At 42.7% G+C, this 21,345-nt stretch overlaps 1 protein-coding gene across 1 annotated transcript; it reads left to right on the top strand.

Annotated features, from left to right (window-relative positions):
- The first annotated feature begins 6,575 nt into the window (after positions 1–6,575).
- Positions 6,576–21,345, top strand: Fam98a (family with sequence similarity 98 member A). Its single transcript, XM_050162983.1, has 8 exons — positions 6,576–6,720; positions 11,069–11,217; positions 13,903–14,037; positions 17,249–17,433; positions 18,411–18,491; positions 19,088–19,204; positions 19,339–19,506; positions 19,587–21,345. Exons 1-8 carry the CDS (start codon positions 6,668–6,670, stop codon positions 20,244–20,246), a joined length of 1,548 nt encoding a protein of 515 aa, XP_050018940.1. The 5' UTR covers positions 6,576–6,667; the 3' UTR covers positions 20,247–21,345.

Here is a 21,345-nt window from a genome sequence, read left to right as displayed (position 1 = left end):
AACTGTATCACCAAAGCTTACCCCAGCATGAGGGTCAGCTCACAAAATCTGGGAACCTGGAACACACTGCACAGCTGATGAAAACTTAACAGCAAGTGTCCTTTCCAGGTGGCCCAGTCAGTCCGAGCCTTTTCCAGGTGACTTGGCTGATCTTTGTTTCTTCTAGTTTGCCTGGCCACAGCTTCATTCAGGCAACTGTTGTCTTGGGCTTCTTTTCAGCTCAGCTTGTCTGAGAATGACTCTTGGTAGTGTTTATGTACTCTTGTAGAAGAAGCCTAGTGAATCTGGTCAGTTTCAGGGACTTCCTGGGACTATTTTGAGTTGTCTACGTCCTATCCTAAGGAGCGTCCTTGCAGGATTGAATGTTTCAATCGTGGAAGAAACTGCTAACAGTAGTCTGTGCCATGACGTGTCTGAAGGTCACAGAACAATCTGGGGGAGTCATGTCTTTTCTTTCTACCATGTGGACCCAGGGGATGGAACTCAGGTACCTCTGCACACTAACTCATCTCACCAGCCCTAACTTCCTTCCTGATTTCTCTCTTCCGATAACGCCTTTCGCATTTCAATTTCAAACTATATGGAGGAAGTGCCCACATTCATATCTCCACCTCAGCCCTCTCCACTGAACTCTGTTCTTTTATCCAGGTGGTCATCTGACAGATCCTAGAAAAAATATTTCTACCTGTCCAAAACTTATCACATAATCTTGTTCCTCTGTGACTCCATGGATTCGAATCTTAGTTGTCGGACCAAAGCACTAGCTATCGTTAGAGACTGGGGAATCATTAGAGGTGTAATTTTGTGGTCTTCAATCCAGATCTACTGTACCAGAACCTGGACAGGGAGAAGACAGCGTGTTTTTCAATGCCCGTGTGTAACTCGGATGCATGCCAAAGTGTGGAAACCACAGGACTGAGGATAATTCACCCTGTGTCAGTCACACACAGTTTTTTTTTTTTTTTTTTTTCGAGACAGGGTTTCTCTGTAGCTTTAGAGCCTGTCCTGGAACTAGGTCTTGTAGACCAGGTTGGCCTTAATCTCACAGAGATCTGCCTACCTCTGCCTCCCTAGTGCTGGGATTAAAGGTGTGCACCACCACTGCCTGGCTGGTCAAGCATTTATAATTAATAAATGCTCTGTATGGTTATTTGGTGAGTTGGTGGTCTCAGTTTAATATTCTGACTACAATCCAGCCAATACAGCAACTCTCAATTATAACTGGTGTCTGCTTTATAAATGTTTTCACTTTTCCTTTATTGTTTGTAAACAATGATCCTATTTTGATACAATGAAAAACAAAGTCTAATTCATTCGATGTATTGGAAATTAAGACGTGCTGAAGAAACTCAAAGTTAGCCCAGCTTGTCTATCCAATCGCAAGTACAAGCTCTCCCAGGACTGGGACACAAAGGCTTTCTTCTGCCTTAATTACTTTCTCTTTCTGGTACACTCCAGATCAGTAGCATCTCCACACCAATGCTAGGATTTTCCTGGTGCCTGGTTGTGGACTGCAGTACAGGGGGGCAGGGCAGTCTCCTTGAGGACACATAGCCCTGCAAAGTCATAAACCATCACAGGACAAAGTTGTTAATAGCAATCTAAGTCACCAAAAGCATAAGTCATCCTACCATAATAGCCAAGTTTTAAATAAACATGACCGACTTTTAGGATGATCCAAGTGCCTAAAACAATACCTTGTTGTATACTTATTGCTTTCACTGCAAAGAATCACTTTTACTCTTTCAGTAAAAAAAAAAAAAAAAAAAAAATCTGGTTATAAGAGAGGGAAAGACTTTTTTTTTGTCAACTAACAATCAATGCTATTAATGCCTTTTGTGTGCACTGCAGTGTGATGGGCAAGTTGCAGGACACGCATGTTTACCACAGGAGAAAAACTGATTAGAACTTTTGATGCAAGTGATATAAAAATAAAATACAAATATACGATCCATTACAAAGGATTAGTCATGGAGTCACCTGAGGCGGTTTCAAGCAATGCAGATTGCAAAGTCTGTAAACTCTGAAAATGCCAACATAAGTGCCACGAGAGTTTCGGCTCGGGCATCCACATTCATGCTTCTCACGTGCTTGTGAGAAATCAGTCGAGCTGCATACCTTTACCTTAAATTCCCAAGTACAGAGAATTCCGCCTGTGTGGAGCCTTGGCATTGCACGCGGCCTTGGCAATGGAGTAGAAGGTGAGCTGAGCAACAGGAGCACCAGCAGACAGGAGAGTGCACTGGAGCCGCCTGTGCCAACATGCTGGCTCAGCAACCTTTTGGGAGGCAGTCGAAGATGTCACCTCCTAAACTGAGTCTTGAAGGCTGAGCAAGAAGAATCTGCCAGGCACTGAAGACAGAAGACTCCAGTTTGAGGAAACAATTGGTACAGAAGTATAGCTTCGGTTGGGAGCTATCAGGCAAATCAAGAAACAAGGTACGTCATCACTTAGAGCCTTCCAGTTTTCCTCAATTTAGCTTTCAGAAGCTGACAAAGCAGTCGTGAAACAACCTCGAGTCTAGACATGCTATCCTAGATTATGTATTAGGTGTGAATTTTATAAATGTATTAGTTAGGCACAAGTGCCCCTCTAATATTCATACATGTATATGAGATGATGCATACGATTTTTGTTGCCAATATTCATGCATGTATTTGAAATGAGGCACATGTGCTGTGTTACCAGTGGCACAACAGCTGCACCTCAATCGACTGCTGTCTCAGCTACTGACTGTGGTTCTGCTGCGGCTGCCCTGCTGCTCAGGTGGAGGCCTGGCGGGGCTTCTACCTATATCCCTCCACTGTTGCCTCTGCTACTGCCATCATTTTTTTTAACTAAGTCTCTATGGTTCTATTTTACTAATAAAGACCTGGAGCCAGATGCTGGGGTGAAGACCTGCTTGCTCAGAGAGACAAAGAGAGCATGCAGCTTCTTCTTCCTTCACCCCCTTCTAACAAAGAGCACTTATCTTCCGCCTTCCCAAACCAAAAAGGGCCACCAAACCAGAAGTCCCTCCCTCCTACTTCCTGTTTATCTCCCTATCCGACTTCCTGACTTCTTCCTACTCTCTATGACTTTTTCATGTCAACTGGTTGCTTGCCCCCACCTCTCTGGTTGATTTTACTTAAGCTTTTAAAGGCATGTATGTGATAGGGTTGAACCATGACATTTATTTTCCAGTAAATAATGTAGTCTCGGGGTTCATGGTGTGATCAGATATCCTGGAACACATATGAGCACATCCAGGAGCTGCAGAGGAAGCAGTGGTGTGTGTGTCTTTTGTCGGGGTCCCTGGCTGACAGTACCATCAGCTGTCTGAACTCTACAGGAACTTTTCATTCCCTCCTTGGCTCAGTGAGACTGAAATTCAAGACTATGCAAGGCTGCATTACATCATAGTTGGGATTCACATGCACCAAGGCAGCTACAAAACCCAGTTTCTAAAAATACAACTCAAAGCAAGCCTAGGCATGGTGTGAACCAGTGTCAGTTTGCTTGAAGCCGCCAGCTTACTGTCCAGAAGTGAGTTGTGTGCCACTGTGGGGCTCTGTGAGTCCTCATTGGTTTGTAACCATCTCAGGTACAAAGTCTTGGAATTTAAATTGATTAACTGACTCTAAAATTGTAGGCCGAGACTGCTCAGTTATTTCCCGACCCCCAGACCTGAATAATCACACAGAATCCGTATTAATTAAAACACTGTTGGGCCTATTAACTCAGGCTTCTTGTTACCTAACTCTTACATCTTAAATTAACCCATTTCTATTAATCCATGTATCACCACGAGGTTGTGGCCTACCGGTAAAGGTTCCAGAGCATCTGTCTCCTTCGGCAGCTGTATGGTACCTCTCTGACTCTGTCTACTCTCTCCCTATATCTCTGTTCAGATTTCCCACCTGCTTTTATTCTGCCCTGCCATAGGCCAAAGAAACTTTATTCATCAATCAATAAAACAACACATATACAAAAGGACATCCCACGTCATAAAATTACCAGGAATCACGACACAATAGGTCGACAAACATAAGGAGGTATGTGGGCTTCTACCTACAAACAAAAGGGGCTGTCATCATGGAAAAAGCCACACACGTTCTACCACAATATTGGAAGCCTTTTTAGAGAAGCTGAGGGAATATATAATTATCTTTAACTACACTGTTGCAAAAACATGCTTATAAAATTCATACTTAATAATGTAGCATAGTTATGTCTGCATAAAGGTATTTATAAAAACCAGACTACAGATTGTTTCCTGAATGCTTCATTGAATTTCAAAAGTTAAAATATGGTAATGTCTGAAAACTCTGAAAATGTATCATGTTTCTGATGATAACTTTTGCTTTGCTTGTCTTTAAAAATTAAATGTCAGTCTTGAGTAATACAATTAGGGGAAAAGAGGCTGAGTTAAGAATAAAATCTTTTTACTAAAAAGTGATTTTTTTTTAAATATAACATTTCAAGACAAGGTTTCTCTGTGGAACAGCCCAAACAGTACTGGAACTTGTCTTGTAGACTAGCCTGGCCTCAAACTCATAGAAATCCACTTGCCTCTGCCTCCTGAGTACTGAGATTAAAGGCATGTGTCACCACCGCCCAGCAAAAATGATTTTTATTGTTACTTTTTTAGCAGCTTCAACATTTCCATGATAAAGACTCATTTTTACTATAACTATATACAACATATACACACTTAAACAAGTTCAGATAACTAATTTTCTTATCTTTTCACATTTTGCTTTATATCATTGTCTGAACAGTCAAGTAAAAATATGGAGGAAAATAATCTCCCGTTTCAAAATGCAATTACTATTTATGAGTGCTAAGGATCACGAAAACATGGAACTTCAGTGTGCTCATCTATAAAATGCAAACAATATTTACACAGCATGATGGGCCCCTACCATAAAATATTGGTGCAAAACCACAGTTCTTCTCCCAAATGGAGAAAATAGTTTCTTCTTCAGTCAAATATGAGTGGTCATGGCTCAGGCTCAGATTCAGATTGCCCCAAATAGCACATTCCATCTGGAATGGAGTTTCATTGTTTTATAGTTACATAACACAAAGTCATAAATCAGGGGATTTCTTTTCCAAATATATTTATTGGTGGGGTCAGCAGGTGAGAAGCTTACAGTGATGTGGAAAAAACTGCTATAGTTCTTGGATGTTATCTGACAACATATCTTAGCTCAGGGTGAGCAGAAGCTTATCTAAGTTTATACATTCCAAAACCTTTACCTCAAGTAGTCAAAACGAGGGAGGTTAAGTCAGACCGTTGGGCAGTGAGTAGGCTCTGAAGGGTATTAAAGACAATCCTATTGAGCCTTGGCTCTGGATTTGCAACTCCACAGAGTCAGGAAGTGAGAGTCAACTAACAAACCTTGAAGAACATTTCACTTCGGTGTGGTTTTCTCGGTGAAACCAGACCACGCGTGGGCGTGGGTCAAGAGGATAACAACTAGCATAGAGTAGGTGCATGACTTTCTCCCAACCCACAGAATGCGAAATCAATAACTTAAAAATGTATTGATGAGGATAAAGAGTTTTTATCCGTTAGATGTAAAAAAAAAAAATGGGAACCATAAAATAAAATCTGGGAGCAATTTTAAAACTAAACAATTATACAGTATAGCAGCATACCAATTTATGGATAAATATAATGTTCTAATTATGTCATAACTTTGAAAAAGGTTTTTTCTCCTTTTTTCAACAGTTCTTAAGTGTATAATCATAACTGAAAGCTACATACACCCAATCACGTATGACCAAAAGCAATGACAAAGCTGAGAATGGTGGCAGACGCTTTCAATCTCAGCACTGGGAAGGCAAAGGCAGGTGGAGCTCTCTGAGTTCACAGCCATTCTAGTCTACATAATGAGTTCCAGACCAGCTCTAGGCTATATATATCAAGACCCTGTAGTTTTACACATTAAAAAAAGAAAAAAAAAATGGACAACGCAGGCAAAAAAAAGTTACCTAAACTGCATGCAATCAAATATACTATATTTGTTATGGAGTTAGGTCCTTTTCCCGTTTAAGGTAAAAAATGCTTGGTGTTTGGAGCAGGCTCAAAAAGGACGAGGAAAAACTTTCGACACAAGTTTGTGAAGCATCCATACCAAGGGAAAGCCGAGACCTCTCTAACCCTGCAAAATTGAGGCTTCTCTGAAGAAAATTAAATCTGCCATTCATTGTTCCTGACCCATCTACCCCTGCCATAGGCCACACAAATTTGCCCTTCCGTGGTGACCCGCCAGAGAGTGCAGCTCCACTGCATAGCTCACGCCCTAGAAGCCCCGCACGACCTCCCTAAGCGCCTCCCGCGCCTGTCCACCTCGCCCAAAGTTGTGCACATGCGCATTCCAAGAGCTCCGCGCCCCGTGGCTGGGTCCGGGAGCCCAGCTGCCACGCCGCCTGTCTTCCTGCCCTTCTTAGGGCAGCCAGCGTCACTATTTTATAGTGCGCATGCGCATTCTCGGCCATTTTTCAGTGGGGGAGGTGGGGCAATGGGCGGGACTAAACTGCTTGCGCACGCTCGGAACATGCGCAGTGCAGAGACTGAGGCGCCAGCTGTCGACTTGGAAGTTCCGGGGAAGGAGCGCATGCGCGAGTTGCCGGCGAGAGGGCAGCCTGACGACTCGGAAATTTGAATACCACAGTAGCATGGAGTGTGACCTCATGGAGACTGACATCTTGGAGTCGTTGGAAGATCTAGGGTAAGACCGCGGGGACATGAGTTTCTCCAAGTTCACTCTGCTGGAACCCCGGGAACTCCTTGGGCGCCCCGGTCGGAGCCACCTGCCTCTCCACGCCGCACCCCGACTCCCGCTGTAGCTTCCCGCTGGCCCTGGGACCCCGGTGCCACGTCCACGCCTGCCCTGCTGGCTGGGGTCGGTCGCCCCACGTCCTGCCCGATGCTCCCTCCAGCCCGGCTCCCCGCGGCTTGTGTCAGCCGTGCGTGTCATTGTCTGGGCTCCGGTTCTCACCACCCCCACTCCCCGAGCTCCTCTTCTTGCCTCCCGTCCTCCCACCCTACCCCCACTTTTTGGTTTGCCAAAGTTGTCTCTGCTTGCCTGTTTGTCCTCAAGATTTTCTACTCCCGTCTTGAGCTTCAACCCCCACCCTACTTCTCTCAAAAAAAAAAAATGTTTGCTCAGTCATCTCTGCATGCACCTAGGCTTGCAAAGGCGCACGTCTGGGCGATGCAGCAGTTTCTCTAGCCCGCCCAGCTGTGCACCTAACCTTTCACCACCTGCCTTAGGGATCACAGACAGTGACTCCTGACTCTAGCACAGCCTGGTTCAACTCCGGGATTCCAAGGGGTCATTTCACCCACCAAGAAATCAACACATTTATTTTTCATCTTGTATCTCCTTGGGTCACCCAGATCAAGGTACACAAATTTGAGAGCATAGAATTTCTTGGTCTAAAAGTGATTCAAGAAAGAAAAATATGTACGATTAAGTATTTGCCTGTGGGTAAACACTTCAGGGGGAAAATCAGCACAGATTTAGCTAGGTTTTTGTTGTTGTTTTTGGGACAGGGTTGCACTATAACCCTGGTTATGTAGATGGCTCACAAAGATCCATCAGCCTCTGTACCCTGAGAGCTAAGATTAAAGGTGTGACCCCTCATACCCTACTGATAGTTGTATTTTTTAACTATAATTTTTTATCAGAGATTAACTTTAGGCTTTTGGTGACTGAAAAGTCTTAAGAGAAACCTTTTTTAAGAAAGGACACCTTGAAGCCGGGCTGTGGTACTCCCAGCACTCGGGAGGCTGAGGCGGATCTCTGAGTTCAAGGCCACCCTGGTCCACTAGAGCTAGTTCCTGGATAGGCTCCAATGCTACAGAAAGAAAAAAAAAAAACCTGTCTCGAAAAACAAAAAGAAAGAACACCTTGCGGTATCTTAAAGTCAACCCATTTAATAACTTGGTGTCCTAGTAGGTATTGTTCAGAAAGAAAGCATAGTTTCTTTCTTTGTTAAAATGAGATCACCATTGTCATTTCTTTAAAACACACTTTGTAAGTGACTCCGACATTAGGCAGCTTAGTTCCTGTGTTGGGCCCTAAGTAAGTCCTATTCTGCTTTTAAATGGGTGTCTAACAGTATTTTGCTCACTGAAGGAAACGTTCTTTGAGGGACACTTGCTGTGTGCCAGTGCGGGGCTTACTTGGTATAAGTTCATGTGGAAGGAAGGGTCCCATGACAGCTCTTAGAAGGTTCTCTTCACTTGAAAAGAAATGAAGTTCTAGAACTCATTGATACTTATGGTCAGTGTTGAAGGAGTAGATCAAGAAGAGGGGACATTCTGTATGTGTAAGGTCAGTTGACCAGCAGCCATGGATGAAATTGCTTCCTATTACCGTTCTTTTATCCCAATGGTGTTTTTTTCTTGTCTGGCTTACTATAACTAATGATTCCTGCAACAGTTGCCCTCAAATAAATAGTTGAGTCAAATTGCAATATAACCCATGGGATTTTTCTGAAAGCTTAAAAAATTGTAATTTAGCCGGGTAGTGGTGGCGTACGCCTTTAATCCTAGCACTCGGGAGGCAGAGACAGGTGGATCGCTGTGAGTTCGAGGCCAGCCTGGTCTACAAGAGTGAGTTCCAGGACAGGCTCTAAAACTGAGAAACCCTGTCTCAAAAAAAAAAAAAAAAAAAAAAACCAAAAACAAAAATGTAACTTAGTTTGGTTGCATTCAAATATTAAGCCAAATAATAATAATAATAATATGGTTTTTTTTTTTTTTTTTTTTTTTTTTTTTTTTTTTGGTTTTTCGAGACAGGGTTTCTCTGTGGCTTGGGAGCCTGTCCTGGAACTAGCTCTGTAGACCAGGCTGGTCTCGAACTCCCAGAGATCCGCCTGCCCGCCTGCCTCTGCCTCCCGAGTGCTGGGATTAAAGGCGTGCGCCACCATCGCCCGGCAATAATATGTATTTTTAAGAAACTCACTCTGAATTACAGTTGACTACTATCCTTTATCTCTAGTGTGGCACACAGTAGGAATCGCAGTTGAATACTATCCCTTATCTCTGGTGTGGCACACAGTAGGAATCTCAGTTGAATACTATCCCTTATCTCTGGTGTGGCACACAGTAGGAACTTGGTAGTTTACTGTTGAGTGAATCTTGAACACAGAAGGCATTTCTAGCTAGCCCTGGGCTTTTAAGTGTCTCTATTATAAAGACATGTTTGGTTTTTGTTATTATATGTATATATGTGCATGTCAATGTATGCCATGTGCATACCTGATACCTGAGGAGGCCAAAAGCAAGAGCCAGATCCCCAAGAACTGGGTTACATGAAGTTGTTAGCTGCCCAGTGTGGCTGCTGGGAGCTGAACCCGGGCATCTGTGAGCAGCAAGTGCACTTAGCTGTTGAGTCATCTCTCCAGCTCCCCTACTTCTTTTAATCTAGTTGCAGGATGATATATAATCTCTTTTTTGTGTATAGAAGACTTTATTGTAACCCATTTCATATGTAAGCATATTTTAAAGGCGTCTCAGCATATAATTTCTCTACCATACCTCTAAATACCATGTTAAGCATATTTAATGTACATTTTTGATGACATTTTTATTCAGTATTTCACTTAAAAGAATATAATCTTAAACTACCTTAATTTTTTTATGATGGGCACGGCAGCACACATCTTTTTCCCTGGGAGGAAGAGACGGGCAGATTTCTGTGAGTTTGAGGCCAGCTTGGTCTACATAGCAAGTGCCAGGACAGCAGGACTACATAAAGACCCTGTCTTTACAAAAACAGGGAAAAAATTAGGTTTACTTGTATGCATGGGCATGCTGTGCTTGTGGAAGGCAGAGGCAGGTTTGCGGTCGATTCCGTCCTTGTGCCTCGTGGGTTCCGGAATTGAACTCAGGTCATCAAGCCTTGGTAGTAAGCACCCAAACCCGCTGAGCCATTTCATCGCCCAACAATATATACTTTAAGATTACTTGATTGATTGATTGATTGATTGATTGTTCAGAGCTTGCTAAGTTACACAGGCTGGCTTTGAACCCTTGATTTTCCTGCTTCACTTTCCTGAGTAGTTGGTATTCTTGGAAAGGTTCCTAAAGCAAATCACCAAAAATAAGATCTAATTGATTTTTGGAAACAATTTCTAGAGAATATAAGTTTTGGTTCTGACATGATTGTTGTACAAGTACCTACTACTTAACTGGAATTTACTACTTAGTTCATTTAGGCCTAGTAAGAAGGTAAACCCTGCAGAAGAGCTCGCAGTGAGTGTGTTGATGTTATTCACTAATACGGGATTACATTCATTAAATATCTATCGATAATTATGTTTCTCTGTTCAGGGCTTTATTTTGTTAGCCTCTGCAGACCCTAGACTGACCTTGAGTTTTTGACCCTCACACCTCTACCTTTATTACTAAGATTGCAAGCATATGCTACCATGCCCAGTTTATAAAGTGTTGGGGTTGAACCAGGGTTGGGCTGTGCTAAGCAAGTGCTCTCCCAACTGAGCTGCATTCCCAGTTTTGAAGGCTTGAAGGCACCATTGGACTGCTGTTTTGATTTGGTTTCTTTGTTGTGTTGTTTTGATTTGTTTTGTTTTTTGGAAAGAATGCTACTTTGTGGCTCTCATTATGGCCTCCAGGTGAAGGTGCTTGACTTCTTTTTCTTTATTTAAAATTTTTCTTAAAGTTTTTTTTTTTTTAAATGTGTATGGTATGACTACTTGGCTTCATGTTTCTGTACCATTTGTGTGCCATGTACCCACAGAGGCCAAAAGAGGGATGGGATCCCTGGAACTGCAGTTTCAAACAGTTGTGAACTGCCTTCTGGGTACTGAGAATTGAACCCCTGTCCTCTGGAAGAGCAACCTTAACTTACTCTTGTCATTTTTTTCTGGGCTTTATTTTTCTAATGACATATTACAGTGCTTTTTAAAATACCTTTTGCAACTTTAGGGGCTGGTATTCATACTTTATTAAATTATTTCTGTTTTACATAAACAGTAGACAAATTTTACCTGCAAGATAACGGGGCATGTAGATTGTCTGCTAAAATGTAGTTTCTTATTCCCCAGTTACAAGGGCCCATTGTTGGACGATGGTGCGCTGTCACAGGCAGTGTCTGCTGGAGCCACTTCTCCCGAGTTTACCAAACTCTGTGCTTGGCTGGTCTCTGAATTAAGAGTACTCTGTAAACTAGAAGAAAATGTGCAAGCAACTAACAGTAAGTAAACCTTCACTTTAAAAAATAATTTAAATAATAATTCTGAACTTCATTATTAATATCATAGCTAGAATTTTCAGTGTTTTATACCCATAAGGAAGCATGCCAGTCCCTGTGCTCCCCAGCACATACATACACAACATACACACACACTCACACACACACAGTGCTTTTTGACGTTGTTTTCCGGGATTAAGTAACCCTAACTGCAAGGCCACTGGATAAAACACGTGCAGAGGCTGAAAAGACCCTTTTACTCAAACAGAAAATAGACAGTACAAATATGAAATATATGTGCATTCATTGTTTTATTTTGTTTTGTTTTGTCTTAATGGGGCTCACTATATAGCACAGCACAGACTGGCCTTTCTCATGATCTTTCTGCCTCAACCTGCAGAGTGCTGGGTTATCGACATGGGCTGCATTGTCTGTATTGTGTGAAACACGAATTGTGAGATCTTGGGTTGGTGGCCAATAGGATTTGGAATGTACTTCTTTTAGGACTGCCAGATTCCAAAACCGTGTACAGTATGTAAAATGTGCGTTTTAATTCTACTGTGCTTGGGAAGAATGGGGAGGCTCCATTAGGCTGTTTTCGTGGCATTGGAACCCATCATTAGGCAACCAGGTGCAGCACCCCCAGATTATGGGATTGAGTGCACTCATATTTTCCAGTTTTCTTGACATTTACCACTGTTCGTTGACTCTGAATGAGCTTGGAACCTGACACTCCACCTTCTGCCCCTTCGTACCATAGATAAAGCTCTAATGGGTAACAAATGAGGACATCTGCCTGTTAGTGTACTCCTGGGACAATGTATCCCCACATAATCCCATTTTGAAGTGCTCACTCTTGCTTGTGTGTGTGTGTGTGTGTGTGCTTTGTATCTTGGTACTTTGGAGACACCTTTTCTTGCTGAGACTCAGGCATGCCTCTTGCTCAGGCTGGTTTGAGGAAATTTTACATCAGCCTCCTATGTGCTGGGATTACTCACCTGGCTTGTTAGTATATTTAATTTGTGCAGGTTGATTATATTCAGTTCTAGCAATGGTTGAAGAGAAAAAGGAAGAGAGGAAGAGAGAGAGTGTGTATGTGTATGTTGGAGGTAGGACCTCATCAGGGGTAGAAGAGAGTAAGAGAGGGAGGGAGGAAGGAGGGGGTTCTAACCCAGTACCTCACACCAGGCACTGGACCACATTCTAGCCCGGGTCTCACCAATTCAATTAATAAAATCCAGTGTCATAATAATGATAGCAGACATTTTATTTATTCCTTGATTTCGAAGCAGTATGCACAGGTTGACTCATTTAGATCTGGGGCAGTTCTGTGCATTAGATTCTATTACTCTTAGACATTCCATGACAAAGCCCGAAGAAATTAAATACATTGCCTGGGGTCGGTCACATAGCCAGGATTCAATCCAGGAGAAGTTGAGGAACCAGTGTTTTTAGCCACTTTGGCATTCTGTCACTGTATCAGAAATTCTAGAAACCTTTGAAAACTCTGGATCGGATACTGTCTTTAACTGGTATCGTATAGAAGCCAACGTTTAAACAGATACGACAGTGTGGTTACCCAGCCTGTGTAGCGGGAGGGGACCTTAGCACAATGCTTCTTCACCACCCCACACCACCTGTCTGTAAAAGAGCCTGCAGAACTCTGGGTGATTTGAGCACAACTGATGAAGCGCTGGTGTTTCTCCTCTCTTCCGCCTTGTCTCCCGTTGCTACGTCTAATTGAGATCTGTGGAGCCTTAGAGTTGACAGGTCACAGTTTGATAAACGTGGTAAGAAAATGGACTTAGGTCTTAAAAATGACTCCAACACTTACTAATTTCTACCTGTGTGTGTGATACTGAATAGAACAGTCAAATCAGTGGAGATGACATCCACACACCCCTTGACTTACCTTACCCACTGAACTCAGACTTTGTTTGCATGTTACTGGAATACAGAGTAGTAAGTCACACTTGCCGCCTTCCAGTTTCAGTTAACTGGGAATGTTAGATATAAGATATAGTAATTGAACTCTTGCTTCTGTGGTCCACAAGCGGAAGAAATCAATGAGTGTAAGAGTACCTGGGTCTCTGGGCTGTGATGGATGGCAGAGGTTTGCTAGTGGAAAAGAGTGGTCGCCCTGTCATTCAGTTATAATTTAAGTAAAGGCTCAAAAGTAGAAATGAGACAGGCTTTCTTGGGACATTGATGAGAGAGGTGTGGCCCTGTAGAGCCGGTATTTGTGGACTTGTTGCATAGACGGTTGTGATTGAATGTACTGGGGAAGTCTTTAAAAGCAGGCAGAAAACCTGGATAGGGTATAAAGTAGGCACCGTTAAAAACTCTCAGGCAGGGGCGGTGAAGTGTGGCTCAGCAGGAAGAACAGTTGCCATACAAGCCTGATGACCTGAGTTTGGTCCCTGCAACCCACAAGGAAGATGGAAGAAGAGACCCAACTCTGCAGAGTCTTTCTGACATCTGTACCTGAGTGCTTCACCCACACATGATACACACAAAACAATAAATAGTAATTTTTAATTGTCAGGTAAGGAACCTAGCCTCAAGCACAGCACAAAAGGGTTTTGCAGTGCTGTGAGGAAGGGTGCATCAGGAAGAGCTGAGGCGGGAAAAGCCTAGTGGGAATTTCTCCCTGTGATTGACACTGTCAATTATTTTACTCTTCCCAAGGTCCAAGTGAAGCTGAAGAATTCCAGCTTGAGGTGAGTGGGCTGCTTGGGGAGATGAACTGCCCGTATCCTTCTCTGACGTCTGGGGATGTAACCAAGCGCCTTCTGGTTCAGAAGAACTGCCTCCTCCTGCTCAGTAAGTTCATGGCTACTAACTGTAGCTGTGCTCTGCTTTCCATGAGTAATGTATGGGTCATTCTTGTTGTGGTTTGTTTCATTGTGACTTGAATTCAAATCCATTCCATTTAAAAAGACAATTGCATTTCCCACTAGGAGCTGGTGGATGCATGCGCACCAATGGTGCTGTGTTTTGATAACTGTCCCTCTTTCCTGGCCTCTGCTTTTGTGCTCCTCTGGCTGAAGTGCCTCTCCTGCTGTGCCCAGTGAAGGTGCTGGAGTACCATGGAGTGTGTCATCAACCCAAAGTGTTTGGTTTTACTGATGGTTCTCTGGATTGGTAAATGGGGTTTGGTTACTCTCCCTACTCATCATTCTGGGGAATCATTTTTATGACAAGTTCTTTGCTTCCATGCCTCTTAAAAATGACATGAAACCTAAATACGGGCAGTAGACTCGTACATTGTATTGCCTTGTATAAACTCCCAGGAAGCACCAGCAGTGATCGTAGCTCAGATTCTGATAACATTCTGGAATTCAGCGAGGTTGTCCTGTAACAAGCAAAAGCCAGGGAGTTTTTTTGGTTTTGGGGCTGTACTGTGGTGTCTTAAAAATACTTACACCTCAGTTTTGAACGTTTATAGGGTTTTTGGGTTTTTTGTTGTTGTTCTTTTTAGGGAAAAAAATGTATTGCAGCTATTATACTTAGGCACTAAAATTTCTGCAGTTACTCAGCATCGCCTTGTCCAGTATTTGTTGCTGGGGTGTATGCGTGTAGGGCCGTGACTTGCTTTAGGTATTGATGTTTTTATCTAGCTTTTACTCGTTCCTCCAGTCTCCTTCAGGTTGTGACTGGCCTGGCCACAGCAGTCCAGCTGATTCTTCTCTGTACTGTGATTTATCCTGGCCAGTCGTACTTGTCACTTAAGTTATCGACATCAGAAGCTAGCCGCTGTGAGTCTTCCTCAGAACTCAGAGTTCAGCGTATTTTTGCTTAGACTTAAGAAAGCCACATTGACTGTAAATCTTTATAAAGTGCCTTTAACTACTTGCCACTTCCTAAGGAGACTGTACCATTTTGGAATCAGGATCGTAGTTACTAAGTTTACTTTTCTGAACTGATACCTGAAGATCTTATCAAGAGTGCTCCGGTAGATAAGGGAAGCAGCTAGAGGCCCCTCGCTTTTTACATCCTTCACGAGTGCTCACCTGGCCCCTCCTTCTCCTTGTCACTGCAGCCTGCCTCCCTCAACATGCCTCTTAGTCTGCAACCTCTTTCACTGTAGTACTTCATGCATATGCCATTGCTGCTCTGTGTAACTGTTCTCATCTTGCCAAGAATCCCTTCTGCCCTATGCTAGGGTTTTCTTTCCTCCAGCACTCAGTGTCACTAACCCGAATTGTTTCGCACATTCTACTTTAAGAGAAAAATTAACAAACTTCATTTGAACTAGCAGACTAGAATAGTCTCTGAGCGTAGGGGCTCTGGGCCGTCTACTGGCTTTTTATGGTTCCCAGTTTATACTCACATTTCAATTAAGTCGGGATTGAATTCCTAATAGATGAAGGGGGAAGATATTTTGATTCTTAACTGGATGTCAGTAGACATCCCCACTGGTTTCTGGATGGTTTTTACTAGTGTCTCCAGTGCCTTTCTGTGCTCTGAGCATGTCACTTTAAAGTTTGTTGCTGTGACGGTATTAGTTACTCTCATGAATAACTGAACTAGCTCATCCCAAATTTAAACAACCAGTGTACTGTTAAATCATACATGATTTTCTAGAACAGGGGTTGGCAAACTTCCTTAAAAGCCCAGACAATAAATGTTCCCGGCTGAGCGGACTGTGGAGCCTTAGTGGCAACTGCCCAGCTCTAGTGTTTTGGCAGGAAAGCAGCAATTGGCGTGTGAGAGCCAGTGTGACAGGACCCTGGTAAAAACCTGTTTACAGCAGCTTTAGCTATTTCCATAGCCACAGAGTTTTACTGTTCTCATTGTTTCAACACCCAAGTACAGCTTGCTACGTGGAACCTACCAAGATTTATTAAAGCCACATGATGTGACCTCTGCAGAAACTAGCTACATTTATTACTTTGAAATAGGAATTGGTGGCTTCTCGGGAAAGACTTGCCAAAATCATGACCCCCTTGACTTCGGCCTTTTGTCCTGGGGATAGCAAGTGAGATATTCAAGCCAATCACACTTTGGTGTTTCAGACAGGATGGAATGATCTAGAAAACACCTCTCAAAAGAGTAGACACCAACTTTGCCGACTACTCAGAAATCCTATGGTTTAGGTGGAAGTGTCCTAGGAACAGTTACAGGAATGTTATTCACGATTTAGTTAGGCCTTCTGCTGAATTACCTGCAAATGTGGCCCTCATTATACTAGGCTAAAACAGCTCACAGGGATTAATGACAGAACGTGACTTGAGAGCCCAAAAGGATGGCTCCAAGGGTAGAGGCTCTTCCCACCAAGGCTGACCATTGGAGTGCAAACCCTGACCCACATAGTTAAGAAAACTAACTCCTACAGGTCGTCGTCTGAACTCCATACATGTGCTGTGGGGTGCACACACATGGACACACACACATGACAAAGTACTGAAAAGCAGAAGTGACTTGAAAGTTTCATTGTATTATGGGGGAAGAAGGTAAGGAATGTGGAGAGAAAGGGCAGGTGGGAGGGTAAAGATGAAGGAACACCCAGGAGTTGACATAAGGCTATTGGAAAATGAGAGGACTTTTAGGAAGTCCAGTACCTTCACACATATTAAAAGGCTTCGGACCAGTTCCAGACAGTCTGATTACTAGAGTGGGCAGAGCGGTTTTGTCATCATGCTTAGAAGTGGCTCAAAGTGGAAAAAAAACTTATTGAAAATTGGCTATCTGTCTGTCTCCTTGTGCAAGGTTTTTAACAGATGCCAGCCCCTGTTCTGGAGGTAGCGTGGTTGAATTCAAGAATTCAGATCTTTAGGTGTGATCAACCTTGGTCTCTGGTTTCAAAGTATTGCCTGATTTTAATGAACTTGTAAACCGTGCATAAATACCTGAGTCATATAAGCAGAGTATATGTTATGTCATTAGCAGGTAAAAGTGGTTTTCATTTCTTGTTCTGTCCATTCTTGCAGCTTTAAAAGTTACGTATCCTTAGGTCTATAGAGTTGTGACTCCAGACTTATGGCTATTAACTGTAGTATCTTATTTTGAAATCTCATTTTGTTTACTTCAGCATACCTCATCTCAGAACTAGAAGCTGCCAGAATGCTCTGTGTGAATGCTCCTCCAAAAAAAGCTCAAGAAGGAGGCGGTAGTGAGGTCTTTCGAGAGTTGAAAGGCATATGTATTGCTCTAGGAATGTCCAAACCTCCAGCCAATATAACTATGTTCCAATTCTTCAGCGGGATTGAGAAAAAAGTAAGACCTTTAGTACCGATTGTAGCGTATTAAAGGCATAGTCCTACGTTTGTTTGAAATGAAGCATTAAGTTTATTTCTCTTAATGGGAACCTAATGTACGTATTAATAAGGAATGTTAATAAATGAGTTTGGGGTTTTAAGTCCTAGATGCCTTAAAGAGAAATTAATATTTTAGTGGGCTTTTTGTTTTTGTTATTTTTAAACATTGACATGTTTCTTTTTCAAAAATGAAACTTAATACTTTGGTTTAAAAGCTGAAGTAAGCTAGATATAATGTAAAAATAATTAAGATTCTTAAGGCCTTAATAAAATGATTGAACTTGAGGCAATTTTTATAGTTTTTATCATGATTATTACTATGCTTCCCCCTACTGACTGGACAGAAAGGACATTAATAAGTTCTTTTTTCTAATCCAGTTGCTTTGGGTCTATATATTTCAACTAGCAAACTCAATTTGCTGGCTATGAACCTAATTTAGTGTGTGAAAATAGAATCATTTTAATGCCACACATTATCAGCAGAATGCTGGGTTTTTTTATATTTGTAAATAATTAGGAACAAGCAATTTTAATTTTAAAAAATGGATGAGTAAATAAAAGAAAATAGCATTTGTTGTATATAAAGTTACTTCCTGTCTGGCTATCTGCGGGGTGAGCGCTGTGGGGCACGGCATGTATCTGTAGTTCGTAGTCTGTGTGTTCATTCCCCATTCAGCTACTGCTCATCCAGTGCCCTGGCATCAGGCACGGCTCCAGGTCCCGTGAAGGATCCATGCTTCTCTAGTCACGGAGGAGTGGGACCCCAGTGTCTCACCTTATGGGTCTTTGCATTTACGTTTCAAAACCGCCTCCACCTTTGCCTCTGTCAGGAGTCTTCTTCTGATGGCAAGATATGATGGGAATTGGGAAAATGAGGGAGATGCATTATTACTTGTAGGTTTTTTTTTTTTATTCATTCATCTGTTTTTGTGTCAGTTAAAGGAAACATTAGCAAAAGTTCCACCTAATCATGTGGGAAAGCCGCTATTGAAGAAGCCGATGGGACCAGCCCACTGGGTGAGTCATGAGCCTCCCGAGTCAACTTTGTAAGGAACCATTTTTTGTGTCAGCACTTGTAGCCCGGGTTGGCCTCACACTTGAGGCAGTTGCCTTGCCTCAGCCTTCCAAGTACTGTGATTACACCTGACTTAAAATATACTTTTGATTCATGATTTGCTACCTGGACATCCTTAAAACCATTTCAGGGACTCCATTATGGTGAAAGAGTTATTTGTGTATGACTCAGAGCACTTACTTCATAATTTGTAAATATTTCATTCATTTATTAAATAAATTGAAGTTTGGTATAAATAAAATTTTCAAATCTCCAGGTAGTTCCAAACCAAAACCTGACAGAGCTGAACCAGCTAAATGCAGTGAACTATGGGAAAGCTAAACAGAATTTTTGGCTTTCCATATGTTACTGTTTCGGGACAAACTTTGCCGTCCTGTCACTTCACCAGCTGTTCGTAATTAGCCAGTGGGAAGGACTGCGTGTGGTGAATGCTGGGGAGTCACTTGTAAAAGCAGCAGACACTTTTCTGCTTTAGGAGCAGGGGATCAAGATCAAGCTCGTGTGTAAATTCTAACTGGTTTCTCAAACTTTGCTTCAGGAAAAGATAGAAGCCATTAACCAAGCCATAGCCAATGAATACGAAGTCCGGAGGAAGCTGCTAATCAAACGTTTGGATGTCACCGTGCAGTCCTTTGGCTGGTCAGACAGAGCTAAGGTACGCTGAGATAATTGCATTCGAACTTCGGAACATCTTTATCCTTATCTTTATCTTGAACCTTTTTAGTTGCAGTGTTTCCTGCATCGTTCTGAACAATAACACTTGTCTTTGAACATTTCTTTTTTCAACAGAGTCAGACAGAAAAATTAGCTAAGGTTTACCAACCGAAGCGCTCAGTCTTGTCTCCTAAAGGTAGCATTTCCGTTGCTCATCTTTTGGCTGCCAGACAAGACTTGTCAAAGATTTTAAGGACGAGCAGCGGGTCCATAAGAGAAAAGACTGCCTGTGCCATCAATAAGGTGACAAGAGTATTTTGATCTTCTTTCACATTTGTCTGTCTGTTAAATAAAATGTCTAAGATACCTTTCTTATTCCACAGGTATTGATGGGCAGGGTGCCTGACAGAGGTGGTCGACCCAATGAAATTGAACCTCCGCCCCCAGAGATGCCACCATGGCAAAAAAGACAAGATGGCCCCCAGCAGCAAGCAGGAGGCCGAGGAGGAGGGAGAGGTGGTTATGAACATTCCTCATATGGAGGACGAGGAGGTCATGAACAAGGAGGGCGAGGTGGACGTGGTGGCTATGACCATGGCGGCCGAGGGGGAGGAAGAGGAAATAAACATCAAGGAGGCTGGACAGATGGAGGGAGTGGAAGTGGAGGTGCCCACCAGGATGGTGGTTACCGAGATTCAGGTTTCCAGCCTGGGGGCTACCACGGTGGCCAGAGCAGTGGCTATCAAGGTGGTGGTTATGGTGGTTTCCAGACATCTTCCTATACAGGAAGCGGGTACCAGGGTGGTGGATACCAGCAGGAGAATAGATACCAAGATGGTGGGCACCATGGGGATCGCGGCGGTGGTCGTGGGGGAAGAGGTGGTAGAGGAGGCCGGGGTGGACGTGGAGGCCAGGGAGGAGGCTGGGGAGGAAGAGGAAGCCAGACTTATCACCAAGGGGGCCAGTTTGAACAGCATTTCCAACATGGAGGCTATCAGTATAGTCACTCTGGATTTGGGCAAGGAAGACATTATACTAGTTGAGGCTACAGAAATTTATATTTTGCTAGAGCTCAAGTAATAGAAGCTTAGTTTCAGAATCCTGAATCTGACATCCGTTTGAATGAATGTAAGACCACAGGTGGCAGGCATACTCCTGGTTGGGACAACCATTTGTCGGTCTTCATTCGATTCTCTTTTTATTATTAAACAGTTTACATAACACTGTTTATTTAAGAAACATATCTCTCCTTTCTATGAAAAACAAGATTTAAAGGCAATTTAAATTGCCGTTAATTGACCAGTAGACTAATCCAGTTAGAACATACATGCTTTTTTGAAGAAATTACTTGAATAAAATAGTTTTCATGTTTTCAATATGCAAGTTTTGAAAATGAGGATTTGCCTAGACTTTTTTTATATTTACTGCTAGGAAACCTTCCTCATATTAACAACCTGTGTGTGTTTTCCGTAAACTATCTTCTGATGTCTGTTCTCCAACTATAGCTTTGCCCCTGATTGGCATTTTATTCAAAGAGGTTTTGTCACATGGCTTTGTGACAGCTGTTGGGTTGGTTCCTATTACATGAGCTCTTTTGCAGGTAGCACATTCAGTAGCCTTATCCTGTTGGTGGAATACTGTACCATATGCTCCTCCAAAAACCATGAACACGGCCAAAACCCAGAAAGATGACAAAAGCAAACTAAGTTGTGAACTATAGTATCTGTAGGCACTTAGTGAAGTATAGCAACTCAAACAGACTTGCATCCATCGAGACAGAGTTCCTCCTTCAACCTTGTTTTTACTTGAAATTTGCTAGAAGAAACAACAAGCAGAAATCTGTTTTATGCACGAGTTAATGCTACTGGCTCAAGCAAATACAAGTTAGTTTGCTTTAGGCAAGAGACCTTTTTGTGATGGAAGTGCACTACGAAGTCAGATCCAGTCCTGCTCTGTGCAGGAGGCCCTTTATTATTGCTGCAGAAGACGAAAGCCTGGCTGAGTCGCTCTCCACATCCTTTACCGAAATCCCACCATGCTTGCTGCCGGGTTTTTGTCCATGTAAACACTGTCAAGCTGTGAAAGAAAATGGCTGGAGGTATGTTTTGTGTGAGAGGTGAGCAATAAAGAATCTGTACATTC

Source organism: Alexandromys fortis, unplaced genomic scaffold (genome assembly GCF_014885135.2).
Source record: "Alexandromys fortis isolate MF-2015 unplaced genomic scaffold, M_Fortis_MF-2015_v1.1 scaffold_148, whole genome shotgun sequence".
NCBI lineage: Eukaryota > Metazoa > Chordata > Mammalia > Rodentia > Cricetidae > Alexandromys > Alexandromys fortis.
Note: the sequence above shows the minus strand (reverse complement) of the source record. Positions and strands in the feature narration are given on the sequence as shown.